Genomic DNA, 18,874 nt, shown 5'->3' on the forward strand with positions numbered 1-18,874 from the left:
CAAGGGCAGCTAGGCATTGACAATAAATGCTGGCTACCCAGCAACATCCACATCCCATGAATGAATAAAAAAAAAGAACTTGACAGGACACAGTAGAAGTGATCTTGATCTAACATACTTTCCAGTCAGTTGATAAATAGGGATCAGGAGAGGCATCCTATCTAGTCGATTGTCTGATCAACAGGTGCTGGGGTAGATGCTGGTGAGCCAACTGCTTTTCAGCTATGGAGTGGAGATTGAAACTGAGATCAAACGGGTCTGGATGGCTGATCTAACCTCTGTCTATACCCCCAAGTCCCATCTCAGAATGGCAATAAAGGTTTCCAGAGTTATACCATAGACCACAGATTCCTACCATACCCTTGGCAAGGTTTCTTGCACCTTTTATTAAAGCAGCATCGAAACAATAAACTTCTTAACTCAGCTTATGCCCTGGCACTGTGTGCTCTGCATTATGACACACAACAAACTGACTCAAAGTTTTAAAGGTTTACTAACAGCTGTATTTTCCAACTGACTGACCAATAAGCGTGAATGACAGCTCAGGATTGCATGAGAGAGAAGGTGATATCAAAAGTGGTTATTGTCATTTGGAGCATAAAACCTATACTGTCAATAGAATTGGAAATTATACCTATTGTTCTTACATTTTTATGTGTGAATACAAACACAATTTATAGTGATTTCCAGTAACTTGTTTTTAAAAATCCAACTTCTATCACAGTCCTTGGTTCAAAGCAGTATCCTTTTCTACTTTGGTGTCAAAATTAAAATAAAGACATTTTTAAAAATGTGATCTTAATGTTTAAAAAAATTCTTGGACCCACTCCTTTTTCTCTCAAACTGAATGTAAAATTCAGTCATGTCATGGTGCTGGTTCCTACGGGTACCTTCATCATGAGATCAATAATTAATCCTATCTTGTTGCACAAGACAAGGTTTAGAATATTCTGCTCTCTGGTCACTTCCAGAATGTGCTAATAAACTATCCAAAACACACCTGACTTTTCCAGTCTGCAGGTGGATTAAAATATCCCATAATGATCACCATATCTTTCTGACAATCTCCCATTATTCCCCTTTACATCACTCCTGCAAGTGACTTCTTGTATTCATTATTTCTTCTCTCCATTCAAACCAATTTCATAAATTAGGTTTACTCTCTCAATATTATGCTAATACAACGAGCAAACCACCCCACCCATTTTTCTAGCTTCCTGTCCTTTCACTCCTCCACCTTTTCCTAATTTTCTGTGCTTCCTAAATGACTTGTACCTTTCAATATTCAGGTCCCAATCCTTGTCATCTGACAGCCATGCCTGTGCAATGACTACCAGATCATTTTTATTTATATCTTTTTGTACTATTAGTTCATCTGTTTAGTTTTGATCTTTAATTCTTTTTTGTAAATTCTATTTCATCTAACAATTTACTCTCAGACTCTTAGTTTTGTGTTGTATATCCCTTCCATCCTGGTCTATTTATCATTTCCTGTATTAATAACTTTGTCTCTTGCCTTAACTCTTCAACAACTCCACAGAGGCTGGTATTCAGTCACAAAGTCACCCTTTATTTACATATGGAAAGTCCTTGACACTAATCCAGCTCCCTCAGAGCCAGCTCTCAGAGTGAGTAGGATGTCTGTCGCTCCTTATATGTCAGCCAGGGCTCCCTGATTGGACCATATCAAGCCCCATTCAAAGAATTCATATTCTTTGAGGTCCACCTGGCTGACCGAGTTAAATTGCTACAGTCTCTACTGTTTACTTTGTCACATCTTCCAAATATTATCTCTTGCCCCACTAGTAGGAATTCTGCGCTTCCATTTTAGTTTAAAATTCTCTCTACTTGTTTGCTTAAGTGGCTTGCAAGAAACCAGTACTAATATTGTTCAGGTGGAGACTATCTTGTTCCAATTTGGCCTTGCACTGGTGCCAATGCCACACAAACCGGAACCCACTCCTCTCACACCAGCCTTTGAGCCAAGCATTTATCTTCCTTGTCTAATTAATTCTCTAACCTGATTTCTTCAACGTAGTTTGCATGTGGTTCACGTAATAATCCAGAAATTCTGGGGTCTGTTTCTTAATTTGGTGCATAGCTCCTAATACTGATAATTCAGAACCTGCTTTGTTCTGCCTTTGCCATTGGTACCGACATGGACATCAACCAGTCTCTCTCCTTTCCGCTGCAAATTCCTCTCTAGTCTGAGCCTGCAAGAAAGGATGGAATAGTATGTGCTAATGAAAGATATATGTAAAGAACGGTGTTATGTCAATAAATAAAACAATTTGTAGAACCTACTTAAGTCAGATAACAGCTGCTCATAAGTGAGAGGAAACCATTACAGGCCATAAACTATCAGAAGAGGCAAGGATAGCCATCTCTCATCTGCAGTGTGCAGGATAGAACTTTGAGGCACAAGTCTGATAGCAACAGAAACCACTTACAGAGCAAGAGATTTTCAAATTTGAAAATGAGAAGCAGCTTTACCCAAGGCACACTGCAATTGTGTGATTACAGCAAATTCTGGCCAAGGTATGCAGCTTTAATACAGAGTGTACCACAGCGTTGGTCTTATTTCCTTATCAGTTTATCAATTTACTATCATTGAACTTTCACAGTGAGGTCAGAGGCCACTTGGCACATTTGGTCCATGTAGGCTCTGCAAGATCCTAACCACAAATCACACAATACCAGTTTATAGTCCAAGAGGTTTATTTGGAAGCACTAGCTTTCAGAGCACTGCTCCTTCATCAGGTGGTTGTCAACCACATGATGAAGGAGCAGTGCTCTGAAAGCTAGTGCTTCCAAATAAACCAGTTGGACTATAATCTGGTGCTGTATAATTTTTAACTTTGTACACCCCAGTCCAATACTGGCATCTCCAAATCATGACGTTGCATGAAAACATTTTTCCTCATATCACCGTTGTTACTGTTGTCTTTCAGTTTAAATCAGGTTCTCTACTGTTCTGGCAATAGGAACAGATTTTCTGTTCTGTTAGATCCATCATGATTTTGGATGTATTTGCAGAGAAAGCTTCATCCAGAGACGGATTGCTGATTAGTTTGTGTAATGAAGCTCAGTTGTGGAGGCCAGAACTCACCAACATGACAGCTGTTCACTGATTGGCTCTTTGGGAGGTGAACATCTTGTATGAGTGAACAACACGGAGGAAGAAGCTTCCAGAATGGAACCGTGAAAAGGGTCTCTCACTCTCAGTGATATAACCAAAACTCAGAAAATGGGTAGCTCTTCTCTTCCATCAGTTGGTGTAAACTGTTGCCTCTAACCAGTGACTGAAAACTGTGTAATAGATATGCCAATTGCATTATGTCTTCAAAGAACTGAAAGAATCTGGATGAGGAAATCAGAGAACAGAGGGTTTGGAAGCTGTAAAATTGACACCTCATTGAATCTTGTGGGCTGGTGCTATTGAACTATGTTTCCCCAGTTCATCAACATGGTGGCATGGTGGCTCAGTGGTTAGCACTGCTGCCTCACAGCTCCGGGGTTCCAGGTTTGATCCCAGCCTTGGGTGACTGTGTGGAGCTTGCACATTCTCCCTGTGAATGTGTGGTTCCCCTCTGGGTGCTCTGCTTTCCTCCCACAATCTAAAGGTGTGCAGGTCAGGTGAATTGGTCGTGCTAAATTGTCCCATAGTGTCCAGGGATGTGTGGGTTAGGTGCATGAGTCAGGGGTAAATGTAGGAATGTGTCTGGGTGGGATACTCTTTGGAGGGTTGATGTGGAATTGTTGGGCTGAAGGGCCTGTTTCCACATTGGAGGGATTGTAGTATTTTCCCTTCCTCCCATATGTTAATTTGAAAAAGATCTTGTCTGCATGCCTGTTTTGGGGAGGTGATGGTGTAGTGGCATTATTGCTAGACTTTTAATCAAAGATCCAGATAATGTTCTGGGTACCCTGGTTTGAATCCTGCCATGGCAGATAGCCAATTTGAATTCAGTAAATAAAAACTGGAATTATGAGTCTAATGATGAACATGAAACCACTGTTGATTGTTGGGAAAATGCATCTGATTCACTAATACTCTTTAGGGATGGAAGTTGCCATCCTTACCTGGTCTGGCATACATTTGACCCTAGACCCACCGCAAAGTGGTTGACTGTTACCTGCCCTCTGGGCGATAATTACTGGCCTAGCCAGCGACACCCATATCCTATGTATGAATAAAAAAAAAATCAGCTACTAGAGTTTTATGTTGATAATTCATAGTTCTGTTTACCTGTGGCTAGAATTTATTTCTTTGCAATAAATAGTAGTTTCCTGTTAAGTGTACAAACCTGACCAATGTTTTCTGTAAACCTGAGTTTATCATACAGGAAAATTGATAAATTTGAGTAGTTTAATTAAATCTTTTAACTTCTATAATGATCCTGGGAGTAGTGGGGCTTGAATATCAGCAAATTTTCCCAAGTGGACCAAGACATTAAACAAGGCCAGTTATGAAGGCATGAAACAAAATTGACTAAAACTGAATTAGACAATCAGTTTAAAGGGTAGGTCAATAGAGAAACAGTGGCAGACATTTCAGGGGATATTTCAGAAGTCAACAAATTTGGAAAATTCCAGAGGACCCAACATTCATTGTAACTAGAAAAGTTAAACAAAGTATAAAGTATTAAGAAAAAGTATATAACGTGTGCAAAGTCGGATGGCAAATCAGAAGGTTGAAAAGAATATAAAAAATCCAAACAATTAACAAGGAGACAAAAAAATTGAGTTTGAGACAAAGGAAGCTTGAAATGTAAAAATATGTTAAGAGTTTAATAAATGTTTACAAAAAAATAAAGTGAGGATTTGTCCTATAGAAAATGAGTGTGGAGAATTGATATTAAAAAAAATGAAGGCGTGGCAGATGAGTTAAGTGATTATTTTACATCACACTAATCTTCACAACAGAAGGTAAAATCCCAGAAGCAGCTATCATTCAGGAAATTGAAAAGAGGGTCTTGGGAAAATTAAAATAATTGGAGAAGTGATACTGAGTAAATTGTTGTGGGTGCAGGCTCATAACTTATAATAGCATTTAGTTTGGTGTTTGGATTTGAGCTAGTGGCATGTGGGCTTTGATCTGTGTGTTTCAGTTGATTTAAAGACTAACTTGTAGATATTTCTCTAGTCATGGTAATTTTGTTTGAAAAAAAAGACATATTTCTTGGAGGCCAATGGGACTTTGCTTCTCATGGGAGAGGTTTTACAAATCCACAACCGTAAACATTTGTGTATTAGGCTTTCAGTTCAGAAGATCAGCAATTGATATTTTTCTTTGGGGAGAACACCCAGAGTTTGGAAAAAGCTTTTGATTTCGGTTTGGCAAGTTTGCAGAAGTCCTTGTTGAAGTTGGATACCTAAAATAGTCATTCCTCAGAAAGTGAAAAATCACACGACACCAGGTTATAGTCTAACAGGTTTATTTGAAAGTACAAGCTTTCGGAGATCTGTTTTTGGGAAAATTTTAGAAACCATTAACAAAGCCATCATAGCAAGGAACTTCAGTAAATTCCCTGTGATCAGGCAGAGTCAGCATGGTTTTGAAAAGTGATACCATGTTTAACCAATCTGTTGGACTCTTCCACCCCAGGGAAAAGACCTTGTCTATTTATCCTATCCATGCTCCACTCTCTTTAAGAAAGTAATGTGCTGTGGATAAAAAGGAACTGATGGATGTAATGTACCTTGATTTCCAGATGGCATTTGATAAGGTGTAACATCAAAAGGTATTATGGAAAATAAAATTTCATGTATCAGGAGCAGCATTTTGGCATGGAAAGAATATTGGCTGGCTAACAGGAAGAATTGAAAAGGGTGGTGCTGGAAAAGTACAACAGGTCAGATAGCATCCAAGGAGCAGGAGATTGGATGTTTCAGGCATAAGCCCTTCATCAGGAATGTGGAGAGGGAAGGGGGAATGAGAGATATATAGCAGGGGTGGGGCTGGGGTGGAAGGTGGGTGGGATGACAATAGGTAGACTCAGTTGGGGGAGCAATTGTAATAGGTCAGTGGGGAGGGTGGAGCGGGTAGGTAGGTAGGAAGGAAGATGTACAGATAGGACAGGATAAGAGGGCGGTGCTGAGTTGGAGGTTGGATCTCGGATGAGGTCGGGAGGAGGGGAGATTTGGAAACTAATGAATTTGATGTCGATGCGATGTGGTTGGAGGGTCCCAAGGCAGAAGAAGAGGCATTCTTCCAATAAAGAGTAGGCGTAGTGGTGTCTTTTTTCGATTGCAAGATGTAATGAGTAGTGCTTCACAGCTATTGGCACTGCGACTTGACTGTTTACAATGTATATAAATAACTTGGATGAAGTGCTGAAGGTATGGTTGCCAAATTTGCTGATAAGAAAACAAAAAGTCATAGCAGGTGTAGGTCGTTTGGCCCTTGAATGCTTCATCATTCATGAAGATGACAGCTAATTTGCCATGCCTCAACTCATTTTTCTCAGGCCAATCCATCATAGCTCTCAGTTCCCTGTTATTATGAAAAACTATTTACCTCCTCTTTAGAAGCTAGCAGTGATGCAATCTCCACAACTCTTTAGGGGAAAGAATCCCAGACATTCAATACCTTCTAGCAGAATAAATGCTTTCACATTTTAAATGAGTGTCCTAACATTGTCCCCAATTCAAGATTTCCCCACTAGTGGAAATATCTTCTCAACATCTACCCTGTCAAGTTCCCTCGGGATCTTGTATGTTGCAATAAGGTTACCATTTTGACTGGAAGATAAAAAAAAAGCAAGCGTGTTATCTCAATGGTGAGAGACTGCAGAGCTCGGAGCTGCAAATCTGGGTATCTTAATACTTGAATCTCAAAAGGCTAGTATGCAGGTATAATTCCTAATTGGGAATGCTTATAGAATGTTATTTATTGCAAGAAGAATTGAATACGAAAATAGGAAAATTATACTTTAAATATGTAGGTACTGCCTGATCACATGTGGAGTGCTTTATACAATATTAGTGTCCAGTCAAGGAAGAATGTGTGTAAATACACTGGAAGCAGTGCAAAGAATGTTTACCAGGCTGACACCTGGAATGGTCCATTTGTGAGGGACTGGGCTAAATAGACTCGGCTTGTATCTGTTGGAATTTAGAAGGGGTGACATGATTGAAACATTTAAGGTCCTGAGGGGTCTAGACAGGGAAATGCAGAAAGAATTTTTCCTGCTATAGGATAATCTAGAACTTGGGATCACTGTTTAAAAATAAGGTGTTACCCATTTAAAACAGAGATGAGGTGAGTTTATTTTTCTTCGAGGATTGGGACTCTTTGGAATTCTCTTCCTGCAAATGAAGTGGGTGGAATCTTGGTAATCAAGGGAGTGAAAGGTTATTGGGGTTTGTGAGATGGTGGAGTTGAAAGATCAGCCATGATCTTATTAAATGACGGAGTAGTCTTGAGATACCAAGTGGCCAACTCCGGTTCCTTGTCTATATGTTCACCTGACTGCTGATGTCATTGTTACATCTAGGTAAACATCATTGCATTATCATAACTATTCCCATTGAACTACTGTAAGTTGTTGGAAGTATGAGCTAGCAATGTTGCAGCAGTGATAGTGAAACATTTTTGACTCAAATGAAAAGCAGGGTCAACAGTTAATCCATAAACTGGTGAAAGGTTAAGAAAATAAAGTAAGAGGGTTGGTAGGAGAGAAGAAACTGTTAATACAGGTTAGAAAGATAAAGAAAAAGGGATACCATTGAGAAGAGATTGGGAGAAATGTGTGACCATATGAACGTGTTCCTACACACATGTATACAATTCCCTGGAAGCTGCTATGCTTCTTTTAACCTGACACAGTTATCTCAGTTTTTTAAGATACTAACACAGGTCCTTAGTTTGTGTCTGCCGAATAAGGGGTGTTCCTTCAGGAAGTCACTGATAATCGCCTTTAAATGGCTGCAAATGGAACATGAATACAATAGTTGGCACCTTGAAGATGTGTTTTGCATGTCTTGGGTGTAGTATCGAGAGTGTGGTGCTGCAAAAGCACAGCAGGTCAGGCAGCATCTGAGGAGCAGGAGAATTGATGTTTCGGGCATAAGCCCTTCATCTTCTCATTCCTGTGCTGTGCTTTTCCAGCACCACACTCTCGACTCTGTTCTCCAGCATCCACAGTCCTCACTTTTTCCTATGTCTTGGGTGTACTCATGCTTGAAGTGCACTTGATAAACTGGTTTGATTTTGAATTGGATCATAGATCCTGCCTTAAAGACAATCACTGATGGACAAGAAATGCTACAAAAGATCATCGTCACCAACAATCTTTTGTTTATCAATACCTTATCTGAAGATCTGGAGAAGGAAACAGCCTTCCATGTCTGGGTATGCTCCTGATAGCATCAATGTGAGATGGATATCAGCATGCAGTCTTTGGTGGCAATAGTAAAAAGCATTTTCATTCTGTAAACATTCTCATTGAGGATTTTAGTTCACAATAGTAGACAAACATATTTAGCAAGGGATTTGTATTTGTCATGTGCTTAATTCTGCTACATTCAAAGATTTGAATGAAACTACCCATCAGTGATTGAGGTCAGAGATGTCCTGCACTTATAAATGCTGCTATACATAGCGTGCCACACATTGATTTGGAAGAAGTGGAGACAGCCTACTCATTTCTTATGCGACATTGCATTAAGGAGATTGGTGAAGTGGCTCATTGTGCAGGGACCTGTTGGTATTGCAGATGCAGCTGCTGGGTTAGGCGGGATCGGCTCTAGGGGCACAGGAGTTGTCCATTTTAGGAACCATTGCGAACATCCTGTTCAGGGAAAACACCTTATTTACTCCATGATTGTTACCAATCATTTTCAGCTAATTGTTTCATATTACTGAGTGAACCTTGTACCTTTACAGGGAGGTGTGCAGCTGTTGCATGCATTCTGAGTGATACTGCACTTGTCTCTCCATGGGACTAGCCATTCTGTCATGATTGGATGTGTGGTTGAACCCCCGAGCCAAGAGAGCACACCACTGTTATAGACTGCTGCATTTTCATTGCACAGACTTGCATTGATTTACAAAATGGTGAAATGTCCACATATCTGGATAACAAGGATACCGTCAGGCTCCTATTTATTGACAGATTCAAGATTAGTAGAATGGTGCTGGAAAAGCACAGCAGGTCAGGCAGCATCAGAGGAGTAGGAAATCGAAGTTTTGGGCAAAAGCTCTTCATCAGGAACCCCTTCCTGATAAAGGGCTTTTGCCCGAAATGTTGATTCAAGAGCAGCCTCTTTCTGCTGTTATTAGACTTCTGAATGGACCTCTGAAATTTCAGATTTAATGTTTATTTCACTCTTTGTGTATCTTCTCTGTAGCTATAACATTGTATTCCTCGCTTGGTTGTGTTACCCTTTATGCAGTTTACTCAAATCATTTGTATGGTATGATCTGCCTGTTCTGCATGCAAAACAAAACTTTTCACTATAGGTACACGGCAATAATAAATCAAATCAACATCTGCTGCTGATGCTCCAAATATTGTGCTCCATAGGGTGATCCCTGAGACCTTATCTCTATGCATAATGGAGCATTATTGTGACTACTGTCCCTCCTCCAGGGATTTATACGAAGGTGTCACTGACTCCGTTCCTTCACCTGTACTCACCAAATACTACTGATTCTATATGCATGCAACATTCCTCTGATATGCTACCAACCACATTGAGAAAATGCAGGCCAATTAAAAATGCTGCTGCTTCCTTGAATGTCTTTTCCTCCTAATGCCCAAGTATAAAGTTGATCCAGTGAGTTGTTGGGGTGGAGAGAGAAGCAGTAAGTAAGTGAGCTGGGACCTATGTGAGTTCTGAACAAAATGTAATGAGGTTTGACCCTTCATATTGAGAGCCATCTTGAAATATGCGATTTACTTTAACCTCTAATCACAACTGTATTGCTTGTATTATGCAACCGAACCATGTACTTGAGATGTAACATTTGTGATTTTTATAGTGTGTTTGCACGATACTAGTTGTACACTAGTAGTATATGTGTGTCTGAAGGGGTTTAGTAATTAATGTGTAAGAACTATAGTACAGATGAGAAGCAGGGGATCTGTACTTTTTCCTTCTGCAACCAAATGGCACTCAGGCCATTGATAGTAACAGCTTCAGCACAGTTGGTGGGAAAGTGTGGATCCCAGAATCTCTCGGTTTAGCACAGTACAATATACTAATTATATATAATGTGAGAAACTGAAAGGCTCCTCTATCTTTATTTCTTGTCAAGGTAATCAATCAAATTTCAATGAAGCATATAAACCGTACATTTCTTTTTAAAAAGGTTTATTTTTTTCAAAACCTCAAGCAAAGCTCTGTTTTATATAAATAATTGTTACAAACTAATGTATTATTTAAAAAAAACTTTCAAAGTGAACTGTATCACAATGTAATAAATTGCCTCAAATTTCTGATACATTTCTTTTGAATCCTGCTATTCATTTTTGAATCCAACAGCTTCAACTTTGGCCTGATCGATTTCCGCAGTCTTAAGCTATGCATGGGACCCGGAATAAAAAGTTGCTCCTCACTTAATTCTGAATTTGAACCTCAAGATCTGTTTGGATTACTGACTTTGGATATCTAATGATTAATAGGAGTCTGATTGAAACTTTATCTGGAAATGTTATCCTGAGATGTTCCAGACTGTAGCTGAATTCAGACATGTTGAGAAGAGAATTAGTTGAGTTCCAGAGTTTGGAGATCAAGGGAAACAGTGTAATTAGATTGGATTTCAATATAGTGAAGATGGAGGGAGCAAGAATCCCCTGGTGCTGGAAAAGAAATGGGGTTCCTCAGTTCCTTATTGTTGTTGAACTCTTAAAAATGATATTCCTGCTGTATGTGAACAATCAACATTTTTTTTTGCTTTCTGTGCTTTAGCTAGTTTGGAAGAAGCATGTTGCACCTGTTGAGGGAATCATACAGCAGCCTGTAGGATATCTCTGGGTGATTGCCAGGTAGGAACACTTAAAGCGTTGAGGTTCTGAGTTCATGACTCTTACGTTTTAACTTCTCCGGGTTATTTGAAGCCATATGCGAGAAATCTCGGAAAATGTCGTTGTACGTTTCATCTCCTGAAAGGAGAAGAAAAAGATATAAAGTGAAAGAAAACATGGGATCAGAAAAGCAAGAAATTCAAACCTACTGACACACAATCCTCAGCATCAAGTAGGGTCAGAAGCACACAGGCATACAGAGGTTTGGTGAACAAATATCTTCTGCTTGATGTACTACACAAAAAGCAGGAGGCGCAAGATTCTGTCATAAACTCACACCAAAATAGTTAATTAGCTACAGTCACCTTCAATATCCCTGGGCTGGGATGGATGGTATTAAAACCAGCTCAGATCTTCGCAGCTAATCACTACCCATGCCTCTATTGCTAAGTGTGTATATGGATTGAATATAGCTATCATATCTTTTACAGCTGAAGAACTCAATGACTCCCACTGTCCTGGATAACACAAATAATCCAGCAGAGCAGAATGGAGGAACACCAAAATGAAATTACAGCAGCTACTGGGCAAAGGGTACAAAACCGCATTGAAATAACCTCAATGTTATGTGGCCTGAGAACGATCAGAGGGGAAATGCTTGTTAGAGCTAGTTCCAAGTCCCACAGAGATTAATACCAGGGAAATGACTGAATGTCACTCTACATCCCTCATGTTTTGTCAATTTTCTTCTTAAAGAAATGTAAAGAATTCAGTGGCAATCAAACTGCTTCAATTTGATTTGGTTTTCATATCTTTTTTTGGCTACTTGCCTACTCTACTGTGACACAGCAATAGTGCTTTTTTCCCTCACTGCACCCATGTTGCGTGTGTGTACTGATTCAGATTTCAAAGTCCATATTAATTTAACACGTCTTTGATTTAAACCTGGTTGATGACATGCAGCACTGGACACAAAGATACTGACCTGCTTGTCCAAAGACTCCCTCTGCTTCTCGCATCTCTTCATTCATCTTAGCCAAACGAAGCCTGAAAATTCAATGGGCAGATTATTAGGGTTTAACACAGTGAGTCCTTCACTTGGGATCATAAAATCAAAGAAAGAGATAGGTCAGTCCTTCATGTCTATTCGCCTCTTTGAAACAGCATCCAGTTAGATTACTCCCCATCTCTTCCTAACAATCCGGATTTTTGTCCTTCAGGTAAAGAAAATCTTGGAATTTAAGGAATAGCATAGAAACCTTATAGTGTGGGAATAGGCCATCTGGCCCAAGTCCACATTGACTCTCTAAAGAGCATTGCACCCAGACTCACCCCCCTACACTATCCCTGTAACCCTGCATTTCCCATGGCTGATTCACACATCCCTGAACGCTATGAACAATTTAGCATGGCCAAACTACCTAACCAGCACATCTTTGGACTGTGGGAGGAATACGGAGAACCCAGAGGAAATCCACGCAGCGATGGGTAGAACGTGTAAACTCCACACAGACAGTCGCCCGAGGTTGAAATTGAACCTGAGTCCCTGGCGCTGTGAGGCAGCAGTGCTAACCAGTGCCGCACCTATACATGAAGTGTTTTGTAATCCCAGGACGTTTAAAAGTGTTCAGTCTATGTTGTGAAGAATCTGGGGAAAACTCTCTTCCCCTTCTTTGAATGGTGCAGTGGGATATTTTACATTACCTTGGGGGCAGATAGAGCTTTAGATGAACATTGGAACTAGAAAAAGAAATCCAATTCCCTTAAAGAGTTGGCATGATCTGCATAGATTCTTGATGAATTTTATGGGCCCCTCCACTCAAGGGGACAAGATGATCTAAAAAAAAGGCTTATCTAAAATAAATATTGCTGGGCTTAAGAGAGCTGGAGTGCTTCCCCAGGCCTTGACTCAAATTGTGGACCAATGTCTTTCTTTACTGTCTGCAATCATGTCAGAACTCCTTCACTCCACCTTCCCTCTGATCGCCACATACAGAACTTATGTCATCCCTCTGCAATTTGATGTGACACCCTTCACCTGGAGTCAAAAATCGGTACTTGATCTTTCAAGAATTAAATTAGGAAATACTTCACACAACGATGGAAACTTGGAACTCTGATAGTAGATCGTTTATCAATTTTTAGGGATGGGCAATAAATGCTGGCTAAGCCACCAATTCCCTATCCTATGAATGGTTAAAAAAAAATCAGATTGATTTCTGTTAACCAAAGGCTTGGCAATATATTGGAAAAGAGTCATAGAGTCATAAAGGTGTACAGCACGGAAACAAACCCTTCCGTCCAACCTGTCCATGCCAACCAGATATCCCAACCCAATCTAGTCCCACCTGCCAGCGCCTGGCCCGTATCTCTCTTAAACCCTTCCTATTCATATACCCATCCAGATGCCTTTTAAATGTTGTAATTGTACTAGCCTCCACCACTTCGTCTGGCACCGCTCTCTGAGTGAAAAGGTTGCCTCTTAGGTCTCTTTTATATCTTTCCCCTAAACCCATGTCATCTAGTGCTGGACTCCCCCACCCCAGGGAAAAGACTTTATGTATTTATCCTATTCATGCCCCTCATGATTTTGTAAACCTCTATAAGGTCACCCCTCAGCCTCCGACGCTCCAGGGAAAACAGCCCTAGCCATTCAACTTCTCCCTATAGCTCAAATCCTCCAAGCCTGGCAACATCCTTGAAAATCTTTTCTGAACCCTTTCAAGTTTCACATCTTTCCAATAGGAAGGAGACCAGAATTGCATGCAATATTCCATAAGTGACCTAACCAATGTTGTGTACAGCCGCAACATGACCTCCCAACTTCTGTACTCAATACTCTGACCAGTAAAAGAAAGGAAGGTGGCACGGTGGCTCAGTGGTTAGCACTGCTGCCTCACAGCGCCAGGGACCCGGGTTCGATTCCAGCCTCGGGCGACTGTCTGTGTGGAGTTTGCACATTCCCCCCATGTCTGCAACACTCCTGAGGACCTTACCATTAAGCGGGTTTCCTCAGGGTGCTCTGGTTTTCTCCCACAGTCCAAAGATGTGCAGGCCAGATGAATTGGCCATGCTAAATTGCCCATAGTGTTAGGTGCATTAGTCAGAGGGAAATGGGTTTGGGTGGGTCACTCTTCGGAGGGTCGGTGTGGACTGGTTGGGCCGAAGGGCCTGTTTCCACACTGTAGGGAATCTAGTCTAAACTCATTGATTTAGGCATGAAATCATGCAACAAATGACTCCCCAAAAACTCCCACCCACCACCTTACCACTTTAAAGCCTTTGCCCCCTTGTTTCTTCTAAATATATTTTCAGTGAAGGCGTGAGAGCCAGTCCTGACAGTGTAGCTCCATCATGTCTCAGACTGTTGCTAATGCCAATTAAACAGACTTTCAGTGACTAGCTCTCCATTGTGACTGTCCTCCATGCAATATTATTCCTTGGTCTCATAGGTCATGAGTACATTGTAACTGTTGGGTAGATTCCATGTCTATGGGGCCTCCTCTAAAGATGTGTCTAAGTTCTGTATAATATTGTCCAGACATTCTTCTGACTCCCTTCTAGTCATACCAAACACCTTCTTCACTATCCTATCTACCTGCAACTCCATTTTCAAGGAACTATGAACCTGCACTCGAAGGTCTCTTTGTTCAGCAACACTCCCAAGGACTTTACCATTAAGTGTATAAATCCTGCTACGATTTACTTTCCCAAAATGCAGCACCTCACATTTATCTAAATTAAACACCATCTGCCACTTCTCAGCCCATTGGCCCATCTGATCAAGATCCCGTTGTAATCTGAGGTAACCTTCTTTGTTGTCCACTATACCTCCAATTTTGGTATCATCTACAAATTTACTAACTATACCCCTTATGCTCACATCCAAGTCATTTATATAAATGATGAAAAGTAGTGGACCCAACACCAATCCTTGTGGCACTCCACTGGTCAAAAGCTGGAGATGTGGAGTTAGATCACAGATCAGATAATTTTATTGAATGGTGTAACAGGTTTGAGATATATAACGACCACCTCCTTTTCCTTCCTTCCCCTGCAGTCCTATATTACTGCTGTCTCTATCTTTTCTCCAGAGACGATGAGCTGTAGCAGACACAGTTTACCTAAGCTGTATATAATCTGCTCTCAACATAGTTAACCACTTTCACTCACTGGGGAGTGGGATGGGGAGGAGATAGCTATTCAATAATTAACATTCGGAAGCATTCCCGAGAGCTGGGACTAATCTTCCAGAGCTAAGGTTCCTGAGTAAATCCATATAATCATTTAATGGTGGGGATTATTGTCAGAACTATACAACCTGCTCACTGGCTCCTCTCTTAGCTTAGATTTTAAGGATAGTAGCTTGTGTTACTTAATCACAGAGAGCAGAAATATAATATATTCAGTCTCAAGTCCCTGTTAACTTACTTGTCATGATTTGGAGATGCCAGTGTTGGACTGAGGTGTACAAAGTTAAAAATCACACACCAGGTTATAGTCCAACAGGTTTAATTGAAAGCACTAGCTAGTGCTTCCAATTAAACCTGTTGGACTATAACCTGGTGTTGTGTGATTTTTAACTTTGACTTAGTTGAGTTTGGATAGTGCAAATTATTAACTGCAACAAATGATCTTTGCACCATTGAACCAACCAAGCTATAAAAGAAAAAGCAAGCAAGGGTTTCTGCTTTTTAGTCATTATTCATTGACTCATATGAATGTCAGCTGACTATAAACCAACATCCCATGAACATTCATTGCCTTGATGCAGACATGAGCAATGAGCCCTTGGGTGAGGAACCAGGAGCAGACTGGATACTGTTGAACACAGCCCAGCAAAAGTGAGCATCTTTGTGAGTGGAGAAGGGAGGTAGAAGAAGAGAAGGTAGAGAGGTAAAGAATAGAGGGTAAGAAAGATATCCTGGATGTTGTGGCACTCACAGTGTGACAATGTCTGCATTCGCAGTATCGATAGCGATTGTAATTGGATCTTTGCCATTTTCATCTACTGCAGTTTGGCTTGCTCCACGTTTCAAGAACAGGCACACTAGACTATAATAAATCACAGATTGTAATAAACAGAACATTTTAAAAACACAAATTAAGAGTTGGCATTAATAACTCCGATAGGTGTCAACTGAATTATTATTTAGGAATGCATTATCTTAATGAATAACAATTCACACACTTCAGTGAAGCTGGTATAGTTATTGAAATTTCTTGAGAGCATTGTTCTGCATTAATGTCATCAGGCAAATCGACAGTTAGTGGGGAGCTAAAAACAATGCAATAAGATGACAACTTGTATTTATCTAGCAGTGTTAAACGAGTGAAACATTCCATGGCACTGCAGAGGAATTTAACATTGACTGTGTCATGGAGGTGACATTATGATAAGTAACTAAAGACTGTGCCACAGAGATGTAGAGATGACAAGCTCAAGGGACGAATGGGCCTTTTCCTATTTCAGTGTTTCTAAAGCAAAAAAAAAATAGAAGTCACCTTTGTCCTCTTCTGCCATTGGGATCCAGGATGAAAAATGTTTCTGTAACTAACTTTTACAGTGCCTGCCCTGGGAATATAATGACAGGGAGGTGTAAAGAGATCTTTATTCTGTATCTAACCCATGCAGTATTGGTCAGAATTGATTTTGATAGGGATTGTATGGGTAGAGTTCTAACAGTATCTAACCCTGTGCTGTACCTGTTCTGTGAATGTTTGATGGGACAGCAAATAGGAATTTTCTCATTGTTGTTTCAAACTTTCTAAATTTGACTCAAGTTTTTGAACAAAAAAAACCCAAAGAAAGTGCCAGAAATGAGAGACCAAATCATGATCTCCCAGTATGAATCAATTTTCACTTCTGATTTATAATTAGCTACATTTCCTTTTTAAATAAGTTACATCATTTATGGTGTCAAATCAGCACGCATGATTAATTTTGCAGCACTAGATGCATCTAGTGCCAAGCCAGCCTTACCCAGTGTGCCCATGGATAGTAGCATGGTGGAGAGGACCACGACTGTGAATGTCCATTTGATTCACGTTGGCTCCGTTCTGCAACAGAAATTCACAGGCTACCAAGGAACCCTAGGAACCATATCATGGAGCCGAAGAGAAGGAATGTAAAGATGGAACAAAAAAAAGTCAATGGTTAGTCCATTTAGGATCTGAATCACATTTCTCAATGATACAAGGAGCAGGATCTCCACAGAACACACTTAGTCTTATTGAGTACATGTAATTCAGCGCAGAGTTATCTTTCTGTCTTTGCATGATTTGACCAAACAGATTACCCACCTAATATACACTTGCCCATTTTTTTTCATTTTAGTTTAGTCTTGAGGGATAATATTTCAAGGAACAATCTGAGCTCGTTTTCCTTCCACTCTAGGGATCCTCGTAGAATAAATACCAGCTTTCTATTAGCTCTCATTAAGAAGATACCCAATGATGTAAATCACATGCACTTACATGTCAAAGCAAGTACCACTACAATTTTTTAAAACAAGAATATTCGGACAAGATTTCAAGTGAAATCATTATTTATCATTGTATATCATTGTTTAACCAGGCTATGGTGGATTTGATTTGATTTATTGTAGTCATATGTACCTAAGTACGGTGAGAAATTTTGTTTTGCGAGCGGTACAGGCAGATCATAACAAACAAGGACATACAGATCACAGGATGCGTCTATGATCACAGAGCGAGGCATACAGAGTAATGGCACACAGCAAAATCAACATTAGATTTGAAATTGGAGAGGTCCATTCAGCAGTCTAACAATAGCAGGGAAGCAGCTGTTCATGAACCTTTTGTACCTTGTGTCTGATAGAAGAGGTTGGAAGAGAGTATTACTGGGGTGGGAGCGGTCTTTGATGAGCATTGATGAGATTGTGGATCAGAGATTATTGTTGGATTGCGATTATTCCAGCTGTGGCTCAGTGAGGGGAGCACATCAGTTAGAAAAGAAAGACACAAGGGAGTCAGAGTACATAGTAACTCTGAAGAACTAAACTGCATTTATTTCAATGCAAGGGGTTTTACAGGTAAGGCTGATGAACTGAAGATATGTTTAAGAACATGGGATTGGGACGTCATAACTATTACAGAAACCTAGAAGAGAGATGGACAAGACTGGCAGCTCAATGTTCCAGGTTTTACACGCTGTATGAAGGATAGAAAAAGAGTGAAAATATATGGGTAGAAATTACAAATAAGAAAGGAAAGATCACTTTGATGGGATTGTACTATAGGCCCCCCAATAGTAAGAGGGAGATTGAGAAACAAATAAGTAGGGATATCTCAGATATATGTAAGCATTGTAATAATGGAGGATTTTGATTTTCCAAACATTGACTCGGGCTACCATAGTGTTAAAGGCTTGAATGGTGAAGAATTTGTCAAATTTGTTTGAGAAAATTTCCTTTTTCAATATATGGATGCTATTACTAGAGAAGGAGGAAAATAAGATCTTCTTTTGGCAGGACAGGTGACTGAAGTTAAAGTGGGGGAACACTTTGGGTCTAGCGATCATAGTTCTATGAGTTTCAAAATGGCTATGGAAAACGTTAAGCCTTCCATTTAGAATCATAGAATCATAGAGATGTACAGCATGGAAACAGACCCTTCGGTCCAACCCGTCCATGACCCAATCTAGTCCCACCTGCCAGCACCCGGCTCATATCCCTCCAAACCCTTTCTATTCATATACCCATCCAAATGCCTCTTAAATGTTGCAATTGTACCAGCCTCCACCAAATCCTCTGACAGCTCATTCCATACACGTACCACCCTCTGCATGAAAAAGTTGCCCCTTAGGTCTCTTTTATATCTTTCCCCTCTCACCCTAAACCTATGCCCTCTAGTTCTGGACTCCATGACTCCAGGGAAAA

The 18,874-nt window shown here is 40.2% G+C and overlaps 1 protein-coding gene across 1 annotated transcript in view; it reads right to left on the reverse strand.

The window, feature by feature from the left end:
* Positions 1–10,307: 10,307 nt before the first annotated feature.
* Positions 10,308–18,874, reverse strand: part of acap1 (ArfGAP with coiled-coil, ankyrin repeat and PH domains 1) — a 126,877-nt gene continuing 118,310 nt past the window's right edge. The window contains exons 19-22 of the mRNA XM_043683385.1: positions 16,957–17,066; positions 15,918–16,028; positions 11,959–12,020; positions 10,308–11,111 (exon numbers count right to left, since the gene is read on the reverse strand). Coding sequence (XP_043539320.1) covers positions 11,005–11,111; positions 11,959–12,020; positions 15,918–16,028; positions 16,957–17,066 — 390 coding nt within the window. The 3' untranslated portion in view covers positions 10,308–11,004. The remainder of the gene's footprint in view (positions 11,112–11,958; positions 12,021–15,917; positions 16,029–16,956; positions 17,067–18,874) is intronic.

Source organism: Chiloscyllium plagiosum, chromosome 48 (assembly GCF_004010195.1).
Source record: "Chiloscyllium plagiosum isolate BGI_BamShark_2017 chromosome 48, ASM401019v2, whole genome shotgun sequence".
Classification (NCBI taxonomy): Eukaryota; Metazoa; Chordata; class Chondrichthyes; order Orectolobiformes; family Hemiscylliidae; genus Chiloscyllium; species Chiloscyllium plagiosum.